The sequence below is a fragment of the Xyrauchen texanus genome, chromosome 22 (assembly GCF_025860055.1).
Source record: "Xyrauchen texanus isolate HMW12.3.18 chromosome 22, RBS_HiC_50CHRs, whole genome shotgun sequence".
NCBI lineage: Eukaryota > Metazoa > Chordata > Actinopteri > Cypriniformes > Catostomidae > Xyrauchen > Xyrauchen texanus.
The window spans coordinates 15,824,109-15,844,845 of record NC_068297.1 but is presented as its reverse complement, the minus strand read 5'-3'; the positions used below and the strand labels follow the sequence as shown (position 1 = coordinate 15,844,845).

Here is a 20,737-nt window from a genome sequence, read left to right as displayed (position 1 = left end):
TGGTAAAGAATAAGTGACATTTTCCTACAATCACCGAAAAAAGGGTGTCTTAAACACTGAATCTCATTAATACATTTCTGTACATTACACCACAATGCAACTGCATGAATGCAATGTCAAAATTAATGCAAAGTAGTTTCAGGGTTGTCATGGCAGAAAACATTTAATATAAAAAATAAAAAAACAACAGTCAATATTTATATCTTTTTTGAATTTCTGTAAACAATGACTTGCTGTATAGAATCAGTGTATATGTTTAAAATCACCTTATTAAACTAGTTTCTGTAATAGTACTTCTAGGTTAGATGGTGGATTTATAACCATATTGTTTTTCCAGCAAATCAATTTTCCATTTAAAAAAAAGCGTTCCAATTTTATATAAATTCAGAATTCGGTTATAGTGAGTGAGGGCTTTAGCAAAATATCTATATTGACTGAGTTTTATATAAAAGCTATTTATATCCTAAACGTATGACCTAATCAAATTTAGAAAAGACCTGTAGCTATTATGTACAGAGATAAAGATATAAAGATATAAAGATAGAGATATATTGTTTTAGATTATATTATCTTTTAGTAACATTAATGGGCACTTTATTCTAATTATATTTGATTGTTTAATGATTCATTATTATTATTCTCTATTTTATATTTTATTTATTTATTTATTTGCTTGTCATTGCTCGTTGTGTGTATTGTTGCTTTGTCAATATTGTATGTAAACACAATCCTGCAAAGTCATTTGAAATTGAAAATACAGAGATGAACATGTACATGTTCACTGCATTTCTATTTAGAAGATAAAAAACGATAAATTTTTGTAAGAGAAACTTGCCCAGATAAAGCTATTCTCATCATCAATAAACTATTTATTTATTGTTGTAAATAATAGTAAAGCGCCCCATCTGCCGGTGACCAGGAGGTAATGCATCTGCCAGTGACGTCTGAAATATTTATTTTCATCATGGCGCTGCCTTGTGAGAATCACGCTGCTTTCCATTGACGTACTGTTATCTGCACAGGGCTTCTCAGTTAAAGGACGTAAGTTAAGTTTCCTCTTTCACTTGTATTCGGACACTATTTTGAATCCGGTCGTTTGAAATTACCACCTAACTCTGTTTGACTGTATTTTATAAAGGCTATTGTGATCTACAGAGGTCAAAGCGATTGCAGTGAAAGACACAATGCACAATATATCAACTGCTCCACACAATCTGAACAGTAGATCAGTGACAAGTAGCTACTGTGTTTGTTGACCATCTTCATTCTTCAGTCCTACTAAATCATAAACTATGACAGTTGGACTACATTTCGGTTTCTCCTTTATAACTCGTAAATTTGTCAGAGTTTGTGTCATCTGTCTGGAGAGACATAATGTGATTCGAGTTAGACCATTTATCAGTAGTCTGAGGAGCTTTGGGACTGACCCAAATGATTCTGATAGAGACAACAGTAGCTCAGATGCATCAGCGACACCTGCCTCCACATTCCCACAGTTCTCTCAGAGAGCTTCTTTATTTGGGAGACGTCGACCTTTGTCCCCACTGGAGAGGGTCAGTCAGCTGTTACCTGAAGACAGTCTGAGTCAGGACGTTTGGGATCTGCGAGACACTAGAAACACAGAAGTGCAAAATATAGAAAACAAGACAGGAAGTGATGTGGAACAGGACAGTAAAGGGAAGGAGAGAGAGGATGCAACTTCTCCTGGACAGGTGACATTAGAACAGCAAGGCTCTTTTGCTTCACATCATGTGTGTGTCCCTGCGGAAAGGCCAATATTCTTCGGAGAGGCTCTGCTTGCTGAATACCGTCGAAATAGACGTTTAGAGTTCCGGAAGATGTTCCAACTTCAGAAGGGGCTGAAGCTCCATAGTAATTGGGGATTAATACCTCATGAACACATGGAAGGGCGTCCTTCTGGAAGTGTTCTGCACACTTCAATGGGAATCCCAATTCTCATTCGCCGACCTAGCCTGGAGGAGTTCACCCTCTTCATGAAGAGAGGGCCAGCTATTGCATATCCTAAAGTAAGAAATCAATATCACAAAACACCAGTCATTTATATATTTGTGAATCTGTAATATCTGCACTTTGTTTGCATGCATGATTAAAAAGAGTTCATATAAACAGACCCTCCTTTCCTTTGCAGGATGCCAGTGCAATGTTAACCATGATGGATGTCACTGAAGGAGATTGTGTTCTGGAATCAGGCTCCGGGTCTGGTGCTATGAGCCTCTTCCTGTCCAGGGCAGGTGTGTGATACTGTTTCTGATGGGTATGCATCAGCAGCAATGTAATGATTGATCACCTGTCCATGAACTTGACCTCAGTTGCTAAACAATATTGTCCTGCACATGTGCTGTATATATCTGTACACTGATGTATGCATACTATTGCAATACATCCCTCTGAAATGGTCTTTGTATTGTGTTCCAAGTTGCAATATACATATATATATGTTTGTGTCAACAGTGGGCTCTAAAGGAAGTGTTTTGAGTGTGGAGATTCGGGAGGACCATCACAGACGTGCTGTATTAAACTACCAGCGCTGGTGCTCCTCATGGATCATTCAGCGAGGGGAGGAATGGCCTGACAATGTCCATTTTTACCATGGTGACCTCATATCTGCCAGCCCTCTTCTAGCTGGACGGGGTTTTAACTCGGTAAAGAGCCAAATGTTCTTTATTATATCAGAATAATATGCTATCTACAAAAGACTTTTAAAAGGCGAGCTTCAACTGGCTGATCAAAGTTAGAGCAGTAACTCGCAGGCCAAGAACTGCAGAGGGTAATTCAGTTTACTCACTGCATTTGTGTATTGGATAGGAACAAGTGTGGTGAATTTTGCTTTTATTGTTGCATGTTAGGTTGCCCTGGATATGGTTAATCCCCATTTGGCTTTACCTGCTGTGGTTCCTCACCTCCATTCTGGATCTGTGTGTGCTGTCTATCAAGCAAAGTAATGCAAATCTCTTAACATCTCAATGTAAACCGCACTGCTTGCAAGTGTAAGGTTGTTTAAGTGTCAGGTTGCTTGATCAAGAAGCTGAATTCATTTGTTTGAAAATGTACCATTGATATAGCAATGTAACTGATTTCTTCAGTGTTTCAGTATTACACAGGTCATTGAACTGATGGAGGGTCTGCGATGCTCTAAACTTCCTCTGGTGTGCGAACGCATTGTTGAGGTTCAGTATAGGGATTGGCTTGTTGCCCCATCACTCAAAAAAGATGGCACATTTAACAGACGAATAGCCCCTAGGGAAGATGATGATGAATATGAACCCAGTGAAGATGCTGAAGGTGAGGTGATATAGCAATATGTTTCCTCAAATGTTTACACTGTTCTTAAAGGGATAGTTAACCCAGAAAGGAAATTGTTCTCATCATTTAATCATCCTAATGCTGTCCCAGATGTGTATGACTTTCATCTGATAAAAACACAAAGATATTTAGAAGAATATTTCAGCTCTGTGGGTCCATACAATGCAAGTGAATGGGAACCAAAATTTTGATGCTCCAAAATGCACATCAAGATAGCATAAAAGTAATCCATAGGACTCCAGTGGTTAAATCTGCATCTCCAGAAGCAGTGTGATAGTGTGGGTGAGAAACAGATCAACATTTCAATCCTTTTTACTATAAATACTCCTCCCTGCCCAGTAGGTGGTGATATGCATGAAGAAAGCAAATTGCACAAAGTGAAAGTGTCTTAAATGGTGATCTGTTTTGACCCACACCTATCATATTGCTTCTGAAGACATGGATTATGTCTTTGTGCTTTTTGGACCTTCAGAGTTTTGACTACCATTCACTTGCATTGTATGGACTAACAGAGCTGAGGTATTCTTCTAAAAATCTTTGATTGTGTTCAGTAGATGGCAAGACAAAGAGTAAATTAGAAAAGGTTCATTTTGAGGTGAACTATTCCTTTAAATTTTGTTTCACTGCATGTGCAGGGATACTGGAGTGTTTTACAGATGCATATTTCACATGCATTACACAAACAGAAATATGTGTCCAAGTCACTCCTGGTTAGAATCAAACTCATGCTAACCATGTGTTAAAGGGGATCGGACACGGACAGATCCAGTGCCGTTCGGAGATGTTCCATACATTGCACGTCCTCATCCAGAACAGACAGGCCATACAGGTGAGTTATAGCAAAGAGCTGTTCAATGCACTTCAATACCCAAGCAGGCATTTCAGCAGCAGTATTGCATTGATTCAGTTGAAACCGATCTGCATTGTCCTTCACATCTGTTATGTGATAGCTGAGCATGTATGTAAAAAGAACATTGCATGTGACTGTCCGTCATTACATATTTATTAATTCTGTTTAAATGTATGATTTTCATGCCATGTTGTAATTCTTTTCAGCCTTCCTTGTAAAATTACGAAAGATCTTGAAGTAGCTGTTCCACATATTAAATGTGTAGAAGAGGACAACAAATTTCAACACTTCAACTTCCTTTTTTTCTAGTCAATAATCTTCTTCAATAAATCCATTGCTTTTTGTTATAAATTTTTCCTTTCCTGCTTTTAGTATTTCAAAGCATAAAATAAATAGTGACTGTCTAATAATCTGCTTCACTCATGGGATTTATGTATTTGTTTATTCATATTTATGTTTCAGTCAGGTGTTGTACTTGTTTCATTAAGAGATTGACTATGCAGCAAATCCTTTCAGTAATAATAAACCAGTTAACATCTAACATTTCATTCACATTTACTGTATGTCTATGAGACTTCCCCTGAATAGAATAAAGGGCTGATGTCCAGAGAAATTAAGTACTTTGTACAACAACAAGGAATAAATAATGATTGTTTGCTACATTATAAAATTACATAACCCTACTCATTCAAATACTGTACAACATAAGGTCAGTTTAGAGACTAAAATGCTCCTAAAGTGCCTCTGAAGTAGTCAGCTCGTTATGCAATTGAACTACTCCTCACTGATCCAGTCCATCAAATGATCTCGACACATTTCACTGGTCACATCATCTCCTGTAAACAAGAAGAAAAGGCGGCAAAAATTCCTAAGGAAGGACAATGTCAGCTGTGGCCATGGTAAATGTTCAGGCAGCACAACAAAAAATATTACAACATCAAACATTGGTGCACAACCTGGTGAAGCCCATAAATTGACCATTTATATTTTTTCACCACAAGAGGGAAACACACTCACCTGCTCCATTTCTGCGGTCATAGGTGCCCTGAGCCTTTGATAGCTTACTAGATCTATGAGAGGTTTGGGACTTTTGTGGGTAAGTCTCTAGGGGTACAGATGAAGAGCGGGTGCTAGCAGAGGATGGATGAGGTGGGAGATGAGAAGAGGGCTTGGCACATAAAGAACAAGGCTCTGGAGAAACAGAGGGCCCACGGGGAATGAGGATCTCCTCCCTGTTTCGGTCCGGTCTCTGAGCTCCACTGTGATGTTCTGAACGCTCCCGCTGCCAGATGAAGTGTGATGGCATGATAGCCATTACCTGTAATCACGCTTAAGTTGTGAGCATCACAAGGCTAAACTACCACACAAAGTGATTACGATATTAAGGCGATCAGTGATGGCATGTCACAAAGAAGGCTGAAATATTTCATGAGCGATATGATGGACTTATCAGATCCATCAACTTGTAAAAAAAAAATTTCAGAATGTTCAGGAAGCATTTCATAAAGTGGACATCTGAGAGAGAGAGCTGTACAGTTGAAGACAAAATGATTAGCCCCCTTTGACATATTTCGTTATTTTTCAAATAATTCCCAAGTGCTGTTTAATTGAGCAAAGATTTTTTTCAACATGCATTTCTAAACATGTTTATTTAGGCAACTTAAGTGTTTATAATACAAATAGAAACAAAATTACAACCAAGAATAAAAGAAATCTACAGGTCAAAATGATTAGCCCTCTGATGTTAATAGTGAATCCCTTTTGCTTGATAACAGCCTTTAGTCGTTTGTTGTAGTTCTCAAAAAGTTTTAGGCATTTCTCCTGAGTCGCCGCAACCCATTCCTCCTTAGCAAATCTCTCAAACTCCTCCAGATTTGTTGGTCTCCTGGCATGGACTCTAGTCCTCAGTGTGGCCCACAGATTTTCTATGGGATTCAAGTCTGGACTTTGTGCAGGCCAGTCAAGGATGTTAATTTTGCTCGTTTGGAGGTAGTTCTTCACCAGAAGTGAGGTATGCTTTCGGTCGGTATCATGGTGGAAGACAAAATGTCGACTCAAACCAAGTTTTGTTGCAGATTGCCTGAGGTTGTCTTTCAAAATCTTCTCGTAGTCTTCCTTTTTCATGATTCCTTTGACCCTGATGAGATTCCCAGTTCCAGATGCACTGAAACATCCCCACAGCATTATTCTCCCACTGCCATGTTTCACCGTGGGAACAGTGTTATTTGGGTTGAGCGCCTTGCCCGTCTTTCCCCAAACATAGGCAACATCTCTGTGGCCAAAGAGCTCTAGTTTTGTCTCATCTGAGCAAAGGACATGTTTCCAGTATGCATCATTTTTCTCTAGGTTGTCCTTGGCAAACTTCAGTCTAGCTTTGAGGCATCTCTTCTTCAGAAGTTGAGTTCAGAGTTCTTCTTGGTCTGCAACCTTGCAGTTCATTCCTGTGCGGGGTTCTTGTAACTCTTCTTTGAGACCTCAATCCCAGACTTGGCTAAATCATTCACTAGTGTCTTGGCAGTTGTTCTTGGGTCTTTCGAAACCTCTCTCACCAGTTCTTTCCAAGGTTTTTGAAATCTTTCGCTTCCTGCCTCTGCCAGTCTTGTTCTCCACTGTGTGGGTCTCTACTAACTTCTTGATAATACTTCTCAAGGCAGTTCTTGACACCTGAAAACAATTTGATAAACGTGTACATCCTTCGCCTGCTTTGTGAGCATTAAAAATTATTTTTCTCAAGTCTAAACAAATTTATTTTGTCTTTGCCATGATGACAGTTTTATACAGTGAGGAAAATAAGTATTTGAACACCCTGCTATTTTGCAAGTTCTCCCACTTGGAAATCATGGAGGGGTCTGAAATTGTCATCGTAGGTGCATGTCCACTGTGAGAGACATAATCTAAAAAACAAAATCCAGAAATCACAATGTATGATTTTTTAACTATTTATTTGTATGATACAGCTGCAAATAAGTATTTGAACACCTGTCTATCAGCTAGAATTCTGACCCTCAAAGACCTGTTAGTCTGCCTTTAAAATGTGCACCTCCACTCCATTTATTATCCTAAATTAGATGCACCTGTTTGAGGTCATAAAGACACCTGTCCACCCCATACAATCAGTAAGAATCCAACTACTAACATGGCCAAGACCAAAGAGCTGTCCAAAGACACTAGAGACAAAATTGTACACCTCCACAAGGCTGGAAAGGGCTATGGGGAAATTGCCAAGCAGCTTGGTGAAAAAAGGTCCACTGTTGGAGCAATCATTAGAAAATGGAAGAAGCTAAACATGACTGTCAATCTCCCTCGGACTGGGGCTCCATGCAAGATCTCACCTCGTGGGGTCTCAATGATCCTAAGAAAGGTGAGAAATCAGCCCAGAACTACACGGGAGGAGCTGGTCAATGACCTGAAAAGAGCTGGGACCACCGTTTCCAAGGTTACTGTTGGTAATACACTAAGACGTCATGGTTTGAAATCATGCATGGCACGGAAGGTTCCCCTGCTTAAACCAGCACATGTCAAGGCTCGTCTTAAGTTTGCCAATGACCATTTGGATGATCCAGAGGAGTCATGGGAGAAAGTCATGTGGTCAGATGAGACCAAAATAGAACTTTTTGGTCATAATTCCACTAACCGTGTTTGGAGGAAGAAGAATGATGAGTACCATCCCAAGAACACCATCCCTACTGTGAAGCATGGGGGTGGTAGCATCATGCTTTGGGGGTGTTTTTCTGCACATGGGACAGGGCTGACTGCACTGTATTAAGGAGACGATGACCGGGGCCATGTATTGCGAGATTTTGGGGAACAACCTCCTTCCCTCAGTTAGAGCATTGAAGATGGGTCGAGGCTGGGTCTTCCAACATGACAATGACCCGAAGCACACAGCCAGGATAACCAAGGAGTGGCTCTGTAAGAAGCATATCAAGGTTCTGGCGTGGCCTAGCCAGTCTCCAGACCTAAACCCAATAGAGAATCTTTGGAGGGAGCTCAAACTCCGTGTTTCTCAGCGACAGCCCAGAAACCTGACTGATCTAGAGAAGATCTGTGTGGAGGAGTGGGCCAAAATCCCTCCTGCAGTGTGTGCAAACCTGGTGAAAAACTACAGGAAACGTTTGACCTCTGTAATTGCAAACAAAGGCTACTGTACCAAATATTAACATTGATTTTCTCAAGTGTTCAAATACTTATTTGCAGCTGTATCATACAAATAAATAGTAAAAAAATCATACATTGTGATTTCTGGATTTTTTTTTTTAGATTATGTCTCTCACAGTGGACATGCACCTACGGTGACAATTTCAGACCCCTCCATGATTTCTAAGTGGGAGAACTTGCAAAATAGCAGGGTGTTCAAATACTTATTTTCCTCACTGTATTACTTCACTAGTTTTTTTGCAAGATACTAATCCTCAGTTTGAAGTGCAACTTAAAGGCTTGGGGGATTAATTAGGCGAGTTAGTTTAATTAGGCAAGTCATTGGATAACAGTGGTTGGTTCCATAGCCAATGAAACAGATAATTTCTTAAGGGGGCCAATAATATTGACCTTAGCATTTTTTAAATTTCTTTAAATAATTATTTGATTCCAGGCAAATTGAAATAAATAAGGCTTTCTCCAGAGGAAAAATATAATAAGAAATAATATGTTAAAATCCCCTTGCTCTGTTAAACATCACCTGGGAAATATTTGAAAAAGAATAGAAATTTCAAAGGGGGGCTAATAATTTTGTCTTCAACTGCATATACCTCCTCACAGCATCGTCTGCTGACAGCAGCTCGGTACTCTATGCGTGCCCACAGTTGGTCTTTTTGCTTCAGGAAAAGAGGGAAATGTTTCCTCCAGCTCTTTCCAAGAGCCCAGGGAAAGATCTCATACTTCATCTCCTCCTCATCCTCTTCCATCGTGTTTGCCAGATAACTGCAATAGAAAAGAATCAGTGCTTCGGTTCAAGGCATTATAGCGAAGTATTAGCAGCATAAATATAATGGCAGGGTTACTACAGAAATATATATAAGAGTGTTGATTCCACTCCAAATAAAGTATCAGACCCAAAACACAGTACAGTGAAATGCTTTTAAATAAACGTCTTTTCAAGCCCAAGTCCAACCCTACAGAACATCCACATGCAAACAATGATAAACTCACAGGCCAATGAAGAAATTAATTCTGTTGTGTTCACTGACAGTGAAACGAGCCCTCCGGAAGTACACAAACGTCATAGCCAGCAAATACTAGAACAATTTACAAACACTGAGGTTTAGCAAGAGAAACACAAATGTATATATACACGTTTCTAAATAAAACAAGCCTAGTAGATTGCTTCTTACCTTGTCTGTAAGTTTGCAGCAGCAGTCCATCCACAGAAAATCTTGAATTAGATCATCATCTGAGCAGACAGCAAATCACATAATACTAGCATTAGATTAGAGCTGCACTGAGGTATAATAAACATTAAGTAAATAATGTTTCATAGGCCGATGTTTTGCTGAACCCACCGAACAGTCTGAAGAAGGAGGCCATCTCCTGCCTCTGGATCAGCAAGGTTGGGCCCGACGTCTGCTTGCGCTGCTGCTGACAGGCGTCAGGCTGCTTCCGGCCCGCTTGGTTCGGTTTCGGTCTCCGCTGGCCTCGCCGGATTTGCAGACCGTGAGCCGGGGCGGATTCGGTCCATGCACGGCTCAGTTTAATCATGTCTCTCCAAAATCACCCGAGATTACAGGACTTTTTATCCACCGCGTAAATATTAATGCTGAAGCGAAATAGCTTTAAAAGTATGTTAGTTGGAATGGCTTGATTTGAACTTTCTGGTGTGTTGTTTCTAATCTCAGACTGCTGCTAAATTAATTACAACTGCGCTTCTAAACTTGCTAAATCAGCCAGCATCAATTAAAGAACGAAATACATTTGAACAATCATATCCGACATAAATTAAAGCACAAATATTTGTACACTGCAATTTGTGTTGTTATGGTGGCTTTTGATCAAATATGAACAAGTTTTGCGTTTGTGTTACATCCTTTACCTCAGTTTAAAACCCCGCTGCTCGGTGATGACGCACGCTCTTAGGTAAGTCCTTATATCGACCACCGGCGCAGGTAAGATTTAGTATCTTATGTGTCATTTTTGTACTGGTGGATTAAAACAAAATTAACCATTTAAACCACTCAAAATGGAAGTCTCGCGCACGAGCGCCTACTCTTTCTCAGGCAGCGCGGGAATTCTGTCATCAGTCACATGGTCAAATATTTTTCAATCAAAGGTGAGAGAACACGTGTTACCGTCTGAACAATTGATAAAATCAAATGATCTTATTCAGATTGCTTTATTCTGTTCACAAAAGGATGTATTCACACGACATATTCTGTGATGCAGACTGGTGTATGAATAGAACCAGAGAAATATCAAAGTGGGGAAATATTAAGCGGGACTGTAGGACACCAATCAGTTTATCATAACCGAAACAGAGCTACAGCTTCATTGTTGTGGAATAAGGTAGTTAGGGACTAGTTGCCATGTTCCACACAAAGCACAATGTTTTCACAACAAGCGTAATACACATAAAGCACATAACTGTTAATCAGAAGGTCACTGGTTCGATCCCCACAGCCACCACCATTGTGTCCTTGAGCAAGGCACTTAACTCCAGGTTGCTCCAGGGGGATTGTCCCTGTACAATCATCAGTTTTGCCGCTTATTATTAATTCATCTGGGTAGGGTTGTACCAGCTGTGCATAAGTTCTCACGTAAGTTGGGACGTAATGTTCACATTACGGGCTTAGTAGTAACTAACTACTAGTTAGTTTGTTACTAAGTCAGTGCTTAATTTGCACCACCTGTTCTTAAGGCAAGACTTAACTTGTAGGTCATAAATTCTGTAAAGTAATGCGTAGTCACATAATATGACGTTTTCCTGTATTGATCAAATAAACAGCCTTCAAATTTGTACACTGAAGTGTTAAAAAGCCGTGAAATTCAATTTGGTCTTGTTACTTTTGATGTTCAAACCTTGTTTGCTCATGTAACTTTCAGCTGTAATAAATTATATCCACATTAAAATATGATAAAAGTACACAATAAAAGTAGATTTCATAAATAGTATATTTGCCCTGTGTAAATAATAATATATAGGAACTGCATCTAAAATAAATAAGGGGTGAGAAATAAATACTATTACAGATAAATAAATACTATAACAACAGGCTGGAAAAATAGACATTTATTCATTTTAATATCCTACATATATTTTAAATGTGTTGAAACTTATGGGGCCTGGGTAACTCAGCGAGTATTGACGCTGGCTACCACCCCTGGAGTCGCATGTTCGAATCCAGATTAGGCTGAGTGACTCCAAACAGGTCTACTAAGCATCCAAATTGTCCCGGTTGCTAGGGAAGGTAGAGTCAAATGGGGTAACCACCTCTGACACAATAATATGTGGTACTTCTTTGTGGTAAAGCGCTCAACAAGCCACATTATAAGATGCGCAGACTCAGACGTGGAGGCAACTGAGATTCTTCCTCTGCCACCCAGATTGAGGCGAGTCACTATGCCACCACGAGGACTTAGAGTGCTTTGGGAATTGGGCATGCCAAATTGGGGAGAAAATTACAAAAAACATTTAAAAAAAAAACTGAAACTTGCCACCGGGCAACGCACCATGAAAACTGCACTGTTACATTTGTTTCATGCTGAAGAGTTACAGGTGCCCTGAGTAAGTTTTTTTTTTCTCTCTTATTAATGTAAATTAGTGTAAATGTTAACATCATACTGTATGTTGAAAGGATTGAAGCCTGTCACACAAAACATGAGCTTACTGACGTCATAAAATATCAGTCTGCTTTTTTATTCCATTACTTTTGGTCGGCGTCCTCCGTAAATATTTAGTATATACATAGGGATACGTCCTACCAAAGTTAATTGGTGCAACGCTCAAATATTTAATAGTGTGTAAATTGTGACTTAGTGCCCATTTACGCCATAACTAGGCTAAGTTGTAACGTAGGTATAGCTGGTGTAACCAGCCCCTGGTGTTTAGAAGATAGCAGGCTGTAAATATGCTCAAATTTGTGCTTAGAAGAACAAATATTTGGTAGATTTTTTAAATGTTTGTGAGGTTCATGGCATTGTGTCTTAATAAAAGAGTTTAGCCAAAAATCTCAAATGTCCTGGCTCATGATTTAAAATTAGCTAATTTCCAGGGCACACGTGTAATACTCTTTGTTTTAAGGGTTGTATATCTAAATATTTGAAACTGACCAGAGTAATATTGATAAAACAGCTTAACAGAAGACATAAAAAACTAAATAAATTCAGCTTCTTTAATTAACGAGGTTCAAGGAAGTTAGCTGTAGTTTATATACTGTGTACTGTATGCCTCTGGTTTACTGTCTCCAGCCTAAAGCTGCTATGGAACAACATGTTAACCTGTCCGAGCACAAACAGTCTACCTGGGTCAGATGAATCTTCGGGCTGGTGCTGGGAATGCCACTGCCCATACCATGAGGAGGTTTTTACTGCTACTTCATCCTTTTTCTCATCTGACGAATTGTGTGGTCTGTGGTGTGTGTTTTTAACAAAAAACTGTTGGATATCCTTTTCTGATCACCTTATTTCTCCAATACACTCCGCTTTCTGTCTCTCATTCAAATACACAAAAGTGATGGATGCATGTGGCAGTGTTTCTTTCGCTGTTTTGAACAGCATACTAGTATACTACTCTTACTAGTTTGGCCGTATCTGTGTATTGCAGATACAGTAAGAGTAGTATGGTATGCCCCGGAAACCCAGGGCTATCTACACGCCTAATTATCACATCCTACATGCATGATAATAGCACAGGCTGTTCTGACTAGTATGACACTGATGCACCAAGGTATTTTTGAAATAGTTCAGTAAATCTCAACTGACACATACAGCAAATTATTTGACTATTAGACCAAAGTCTATAGATTAGTCAACAGACAGAACCAGCAAATGATCCAGTAGACTGTCAGGATCCTGTCACCTTTGTCAGTCTGGTTTCTTGTGGCGACAGGATCCTGACATGTATGTTCTATGTCTCTGTTTGAGCTCATGCTTTGGTTGTTTTCCATGCCTTGTGCTCTTCTGTCTAGTCTGTGTTTCATGTTCAGAGCATCGTGTCTGGATCCTGACTCTTCGGTCTTGTTTGGTCTTGTTTCCGAGTCGGGAGCCGGACACTCATGCTCCATGTTTTGTCTTTGTGAGCATTTCGGGTCTCTTGCTATGTGCTCTTGTTTGGTATGGTCTTTTTGTTTGAGCACATGGCTAATAATGGCTTCATTTCCATGTGCTCTTCCTGTCCATTCTGTTGTGTTTGGTGTGTGCACATGGTTCTTGATAAGTTGTTTGCCATGTGCTCTCCTGTCTCTCGTCCTGACCCTGCCCCCTTGTTACCTTATTATTTGTTAATTTGATTCACATACTTTCCTTCTTACCTCCTCATTTTCTTTTCTGTTTAACCCCATTGTGTTTTTTGTCTTGTGCCAGTTCGTTGTGGTTTATCACCCTGTTAGGTTCTCCCGTGTTGTTTCTGTCTTGCCCTGTCTTGTTTGTTCCAGCCCGGAGCATCAAACCCAGTCTGTTCTGCAGTGTTCTGCCCTGGACTTTGGAGTTTTTTTTTTTTTTAGTATTAAATAAAAGCCCATTCTTCTCACGTTCTAAGAGTCCTTGCCCTCTCTATACAGTTCCTGACATAGACTCCAGAAACTTTGCTTAGATGGTTTGGACAGTTTAGGCTTATGTACAAAATATTCTAGAAAGCTAACAGTATGTTTTATTTAATTTGTAAAAATATATTGAGTTGGAAATAACCAAAGTATTGAAAAGACATGTTTTAATAAATGCAAAAAACTCTGAGAGCACACAGTCCAAAAAAGCAAACAGGCAACACTATAATTTATTAAATCATTTAGAAAAAGAAATTCCATTGACGACACAAAGTAATTGCCTTGTTCATTATAACAGAGCAGTAAAAGTCAATGACACATGCTCCAATGCTGACAGATTTCTCTGCTATTACCACGGAACAGCAGGCGAAGTATCAGGTATTGGTATTGATAAGCATGTTGTTCACAGCTCTTTTCAATGAAATGCAATTTTTTGCACACAGCCTTTATTTCCTTTTGGACAAAATAAAATAAAAGGAAAACACACACAACACACTTAATTTTATTAAGGGTTCAGAAGGAATTTTCAAGTGAGCTAAAAACTGATCTATGCATGCAAGTTTAGCCCAAATCTGCTGTAAAGGGGCTGTAACAGTACAGTTAAACTGAGATGATTTACTGTAAAAGGAGTTCCAGTTTACCTTTTTAATCTCACGAAGAACCATGCCCTTGATCTGATGAATTGTCTTCTTGCAAACCCAGCACAATATGACATTCATCTCAGACGTCTAAGAAAAGTAAAGACTTCAAATTAAAAATGTGCTTACTTTTAGTTGTGAAAGTCAATTTGCCCAGTTAATCTATTGTGTATCATTGCATTATCCATCTGTGTACCTCTATATTTAATTTGTTACTGTTATTGACCTCTTCAGGAAAGTACATCTTATTTCTTTCCAGCATGCTTTTCCAGTCGGCCTTGTTAGGAATGCTGCTACACCCAACAAGAACTGTGCCACAAACAGAGTACAAAACTTAAATATAATAGCTGCCTCTATTGATTTAATAAATTAAGTATGCAAATGGAAGCAATCCTGAATTAAATATCAGTACTACACAATAAAAGTATTTTGAGTCCAAATTCATATTTACTATAGATAGCTATTCTCACCTGAGCATGCAATAAGCAGTCCAAAATGAGTGACAGGTGACATGATCCTTTGAATCTTCGAGTTAGAAAGGAGCTGCTGGGCTGGTGCTTTGCTAAAGTATGTCTTCTTTCTTTATGGATCACACCCTAAACACCCTTTAAGGTGTGAATTTCAGTTGAAGTGATACTTTATAATCTCTGTCTCATTGTCTCTGTCCATCTGTCCATCTCTATTTATGTCTTTCTCATTGTTTAGTCTGTGCCCCTCCCTTCTCTTCTCTCACAGTTAAGTAGACCATTGAGGTTAATAAATGTCAACTCAAGTCTTTTGGAGTGCTGATGTTAAGGACTGCAAAACCATTGTGGACCAAAGTGTCAAATGTGTTTTTGTGGAGCTGCACTGTCAGCGTTTTCCACACTGTCTGCTTCCTTTTTGGTTCATCTATACCATCAGTAGTACATTTTTGGTTTTGCCTGAATTCTAGAATAATTGAATTATTAGTTACTGATGTTTTATATTTTGCACCATGCACCAAACCTGATGTACAGCTATTAAACTGCTAAGTGACACTATACATACATAGAAGAGTATAGGCTAAGAGGCAAAAAGAACATAATCATTGTAACCCATCTTAGACTATTAACTTTGTGTTTAGATTTCAGTTACTTTATTGCTTGCTTCTTTTTCCCTTTAATTTAGATGTATTTTAAATGAAAAAGAAAAGAAACAGAATGAGTCATCTCCACACAGTATTTTTGAATTAAAAAAATGTATTGCCTTAAATAATGCGAAAAAAGCTATTAACTAAAATAATACTTCCCAAAAGCTCCCAGAGCAGATTTTTTTATTGACTTGTGTTGTTTTGCTTACAGTGCTATTTTGTTGGGTTAATCAAGCCTTTCTTGTGCACATTTTGTACTTGATGCAGGACAGCACAGGACCTCCAGGAAAAAATCCTTTGATCACTTTATTTTTTATACCGAAGGCAAACATTTTGCATGGTCCTCTGAGCAAAAAAACGGCATTGCATACTGCTTTTATTTTCTGAGGGAGGAATCAAATTATAAAATGTTTTTAATTAAGTGAACTTAAACAATGTAAAAAATGTGAGTTGTATAACAGACAAAGATATGCCATTTTACTGAGAATCATTAAATTGTGTAAATAGTTTCATAGAGAAAATAAATAGCAGAAATGTGGCCATGATATTTCCTGGGACGGTTTAGTTAGCAAATTACATTTATAAACATTCTTTTTATCTCTCTCATTTCAAATAAAATTATATGATTCAAATCAAATAGTGTGCTATTTTATTTAAATGACCAAAAATGAAAGAAATTTTTAGAATTAGGTAAAATTTACCTTATTGATGAATGCATTTACCATGGGTAAATATTTCTTTATTGTTTTCAAACATACACAGCATTTTATGGTGATCCTCTAGGAAGAGAGATTTAAATTAGAATAAAACTGAAAATTGTATGGCAATATTTTTAATATCATATAATATTATAATTATCTCAGCAGATCTCAGGATCAGTGTAAAATGAATTCTGCCCATACAGAATACCCAGGTGTGGCACCTTGATGGAAAGCATACTCCACAAACTAGCACTCTCCACCACCACACTATCTGTACTAAGAATCTCTTGTAAAAATAAAAACAAAATAATAAAATAAATAGATAATGTTTCAAAACTAATAACACTTAAAAACAATAATATTTAATATTAATGTTTAAATAATAATAAATTATTATTCCAAAGTAAAAAAATAATAATATTATTATCTTGTACATGCTTTTTCCTTCTTAACATAAAGGATGAGCGATGACATTGTTTTTGAGATGTTCTTACAGATCCTGTATATCCCAATTCATTTTACCTTGGAGTGATTACAGCCACCTGCCAAGTTGTCATGGGACCAGACTGCCTGTTCCTTCTCATGCATTTGATTGGCCTCATATGGAGAATTCTCAGCACCAGCTGCACAAAAAAGTTACTTAATATCATTTAATAATTGTAATGTACCAATGAAATGTGACTCTGGTTTTACATACATACAACTAAAATATGACACTTCCAAACATTCTAATATAATAATAATAATAATAATAATAATAATAATAAAGAAATTGTATAAACCCCATCTTACCAAAGAGAATCAGGAATCCGAAGAGACAGACCAGATTCATTGTTTTTATAGTGCCCTAATGTTTTGATAATTTTTATTTTTAATTTCTTTGGTCAAATGGGATTAAAGTAACAGTACCCTGACTCTAACTCGTCATTCTCTTTCTCTGTTATTTTACTGATGTGAATACAGACCAACCAGATACAAGTGTGAAGAAAAGTCAGTTGAACCCTCCTTCAACACTGGACTAGCAGTTAATTTGTAACACTGTAACACTGATTAGACGAGGAACATATTCCTCGTCTAATCCCTTTTCTGTTTATTCTTGCTACTAACTTTATATTTTATTGGTTTGCTATTTCATGAAGTTCTTTGTTAAGTTGGATTCTTCTCATAGGTCTGCAATTGTGGTAGCTTTGTATTTAGTTGTCATACTCTGAGGTTTCTCAGATGCCAAACAGAACATAAGGAGTAAGGAGTAAGTTGTTTAATGAAGAGCTGCAGTGTTAAAAATAGAATAAATACATAAATAAAAATTGAAAGACCATGACCTCCACAAATCTCCAATACCTTCTTTTCAACTCCTTGGATAGTGAGCTGTTCAAATGTCTCACTAAGGTGAGGTTTACAGTAGATCACTGTGCTAAATTGAATCCATTAACAGCAGGGGAATACAACTAAAGTTCCAATAGGTCCGGTCTCTACATTTCCTTCCAAGCAAAGGTCTGGATATTAGTACGTAGCTTACACTGTGTCATATGGCTAAGAAATTATTTCATATACTTGTAGAGCGGAGGGGGGCGGGGCCGGGCTGGAATGTCGCACGCCCGGTCCGCAATCGGCCTGATGGGGCGTGCGAGGGATAAAGGTGGCCGGTGGCGACGGTTCGAGAGAGAGAGAATTACGGGCATGTCCGTCATGTGTGTTTATGTTTGTGTGTTTTGGTTTAAGTTTTCATTAAATTATTATTTATATTGACAAGCCAGTTCTCGCCTCCTCCTTTCCCAACTTAACCCCCTTACATTGGTGCCAAAACCCGGGAGGGAGGAGGGATGTCCGTCGCAGAGTCCTCTACACTGCTGTCCACCCGGGGAGCGCTGCTGCCATCTGCCGGGTGACGGAGTAGCCCGACCGCCCAGATGCGGGGAACGGTCGCAGTCCGCGAGTGGGGACTGGATTCCCTGACCTCCTGGAGCAATGGAGCCACTGCCAGGGGCGGAGGAGTGCCCTGCTGTCCCCCAGAAATGCGGAGGGGTCGAGGGAAGACCTCTGTCCGTGAGGGGAGGAGGGAAGTAACTCCCCGATCGCCTGGAGTGGTAGGGCCGCAGCCAGAGGCGGAGGAATGTCCCCAGGTGCCGCTAGAAAAGTGGAGGGGCGTTCTGTCCACTGGGGGTCGGAGGTTTGACTCGGGTTCACCCGGAGAGGAGCGGCTGTCGTCCACCGGAGAGTGCGTCGGAGTGTTCGAGGGCCACGCGACGGTACATCAGAGAACCGGTGAGTGAGCTTTTTCTCTCTCTCCTCTCTCTCTCTCTTTCGCACCGTGTTGGCCTTTTTCCTCAACTATTGTTTTTTTTGTTGTTGTTTTCCCCTCCTGTCTCCTCCCAGGTCGAGGAAGGCGGGGTTGACCTGATGGGGCGCAAAGCACGCCCCTCCCTAGGGAAGGGGGGGGGGGTGTAGGTCATGCCAGTGGCACCCCGACCTGAGGTAACGGCGGGAGGAGTGTGGAGCGGAGGGGGGCGGGGCCGGGCTGGAATGTCGCACGCCCGGTCCCCAATCGGCCTGATGGGGCGCGCGAGGGATAAAGTTGGTTTGAGAGAGAGAGAGAATTACGGGCATGTCCATCATGTGTTGCTGTGCTGTTGAGGTTGCCCGGGATGTGAGTGGCTCGCAACGACTTGAGCTGAGAAGACAGCGGGAGATTTGCAACATTTGACAAGAGTGCACGCCGCCTTGTAACCATGTTGTAACCATGACACGCCTGGAGACCTGCTCTAGGGGAACTCCTACCGTAGAAATGCCAGGACGGTCCAAGGGCTGAATAGACAGTGTGACAAACATGCGGTATTCTCCATGGCGCCATGCCCATCTCAGGACTCGAGTCTGAAGCCAGTGCTAAAGCGGTCTCATATGCATCAACCAGAGTGGCATGACCGCTGCTGAGGATGCCAAATGCCCCAGGAGCCTCTGAAATAATTTCAGTGGGACCGCCGTTTTCCATCTGAATACTCTCAGACAGTTCAGCACTGACTGCGCACGCGTGCTCGCTTGTGAGACACGCCATCATCAAGATTGAGTGTTACTCCTTGCCGAGAAAACAGATGCTCTGAACCAGGGAGAGCTTGCTCTTTTCCCAGTTGACCCGAAGCCCCAACTGGCTGAGGTGTCATTCTGCATTTAAAAGAGTTTTTAGAAACAGTGGCAACACCACCTCCTCGTCCTGAAGTCCGTGGGGAATTTAAAAAGTCACAGCCTGGCGGTGTAAGATCCCCCAGGGCCATTTCTTCGCCCGGATTCAGCCAAGTCTCAGTGATGAATAACAAGTCCAATGATCGTGATATAAAAATGTCAGAATAAAAGACTTGTTCGATATTGATCTTGCATTAATGAGGGCCATCTTAGTGGTGGTGAAATCTGCGTTTTGTGGTGAAATAAAAGATGTGCGTTTCAGCAAACAGAGATTATCAAAATTGACATCCTGCTTCATTTCACTTTCGCCAGTCGGAGGGTGACGGTGTGAAGACCATATGACCGGTATGTGGTGGTTGTCAGAGGAATCAGTCGGTAATCTGCTGGGATGTCGGCATGATCCTCGATGGACATACCGGGGGATGATGAGCAATTCCAAGAGCAGCACAATAATTGTATACTCCGACTGACAGCCGTTCCGAGGAATTCAAATGCCGTAAATCCAGAGTAGAGTAGAATAACACTGTATCAGAAGAGAGATGGAGAGAGAAGCAAGGAGCTCTCCAATGAAACTGGCGAGGGTAAACAGTAAAACTCCAGTAGGCCAAGATTTGCAACAGAAGGCAGAACATCCTCAATGAATCCACAGAGATTACTCGAATTCAAAGTTCACGCGCTTCAGCCTCACTGGACTTCAACGATGGACTAGGAATCAAGCAGCCTATTTAAGACTGCACGTAGCAGTCCTGGCGAAGACCATCGTGAGTGCATCGGTGAGTGCAGCGGTGTTAATTCAGTGAGTAATCCAGTCAGGCATATGGTGCAGCCTAGATTTCAAACAAATTTATTGTCACTTGTCCATAAGATTGTCCATAAAAGAAATGTATAAAACTCAGATTTCCTGAGGTTGCTCATACAAAAGGCCACTAAAACAAAAGCATTTAAAAAGAAATTATGTAAAGTAACCCAGAGAGCAGCGGCGTTCACCCTAACGGAAGTTTATCTTTCACACCGGAAGTGTGAACAAGCTTCTCATCTCGGCTGAAGGGACAGGCTCTGTTGCGTCCTTCCGTAGAAGGGACAAGGTAGCGGAGTTCTCGCCTTTCACCTTGGTGAAGTGGACACCGTTGAACCTGGGCGGACACCTGGGGAACTGAATCGCGTAGCCGAATCGGACGGTCATGATCAGCCACTGGAGGATTCTGCTCCAGCCCGATGCTCGCAGCCTTCGTCACCCGGAAGGCGCG

General features: G+C 40.2%; 2 protein-coding genes and 1 long non-coding RNA gene across 4 annotated transcripts; 1 reads left to right on the top strand and 2 right to left on the bottom strand.

Moving 5' to 3' along the window:
* Positions 1-918: 918 nt before the first annotated feature.
* On the top strand, positions 919-4,918 carry LOC127662074 (tRNA (adenine(58)-N(1))-methyltransferase, mitochondrial-like). 2 transcript variants are annotated; one of them, XM_052153042.1, is made up of 8 exons: positions 923-1,041; positions 1,139-2,027; positions 2,150-2,252; positions 2,473-2,663; positions 2,868-2,959; positions 3,113-3,303; positions 4,070-4,153; positions 4,381-4,918. In XM_052153042.1, exons 2-8 carry the CDS (start codon positions 1,293-1,295, stop codon positions 4,413-4,415), a joined length of 1,431 nt encoding a protein of 476 aa, XP_052009002.1. In that variant the 5' UTR covers positions 923-1,041; positions 1,139-1,292; the 3' UTR covers positions 4,416-4,918. The 2 variants fall into 2 exon arrangements, with proteins under 2 accessions (XP_052009001.1, XP_052009002.1); XM_052153041.1 differs by having other exon boundaries at positions 919-2,027.
* LOC127662076 (speedy protein A-like) lies at positions 4,875-10,562 on the bottom strand. Its single transcript, XM_052153043.1, has 6 exons — positions 9,673-10,562; positions 9,505-9,563; positions 9,323-9,408; positions 8,923-9,094; positions 5,192-5,492; positions 4,875-5,010 (listed from the first exon to the last, which is right to left on the bottom strand). The coding sequence occupies exons 1-6, from the start codon at positions 9,866-9,868 to the stop codon at positions 4,949-4,951; spliced, it is 876 nt and encodes a 291-aa protein (XP_052009003.1). The 5' UTR covers positions 9,869-10,562; the 3' UTR covers positions 4,875-4,948.
* Positions 10,563-14,075: 3,513 nt separating this feature from the next.
* On the bottom strand, positions 14,076-17,310 carry LOC127662851 (uncharacterized). Its single transcript, XR_007972926.1, has 7 exons — positions 17,106-17,310; positions 16,836-16,936; positions 16,314-16,391; positions 14,972-15,995; positions 14,698-14,810; positions 14,505-14,591; positions 14,076-14,316 (listed from the first exon to the last, which is right to left on the bottom strand). It is a non-coding gene; the product is annotated as an uncharacterized LOC127662851 (long non-coding RNA).
* Positions 17,311-20,737: the final 3,427 nt, after the last annotated feature.

What these genes read in the sequence shown, in the direction of transcription:
- LOC127662074 (XM_052153041.1), top strand. Translation starts at nt 1,293, where the DNA reads ATGACAGTTGGACTACATTTCGGTTTCTCCTTTATAACTCGTAAATTT. An exon ending in CAGCTATTGCATATCCTAAA is followed by an intron (nt 2,028 to 2,149) that starts GTAAGAAATCAA and finishes TTTCCTTTGCAG; the next exon opens with GATGCCAGTGCAATGTTAAC. An exon ending in CTGGACGGGGTTTTAACTCG is followed by an intron (nt 2,664 to 2,867) that starts GTAAAGAGCCAA and finishes GTTGCATGTTAG; the next exon opens with GTTGCCCTGGATATGGTTAA.
- LOC127662076 (XM_052153043.1), bottom strand. Translation starts at nt 9,868, where the DNA reads ATGATTAAACTGAGCCGTGCATGGACCGAATCCGCCCCGGCTCACGGT. An exon ending in ATTAATTTCTTCATTGGCCT is followed by an intron (nt 9,095 to 9,322) that starts GTGAGTTTATCA and finishes TTTCTATTGCAG; the next exon opens with TTATCTGGCAAACACGATGG. An exon ending in TGACCGCAGAAATGGAGCAG is followed by an intron (nt 5,011 to 5,191) that starts GTGAGTGTGTTT and finishes TCTTGTTTACAG; the next exon opens with GAGATGATGTGACCAGTGAA.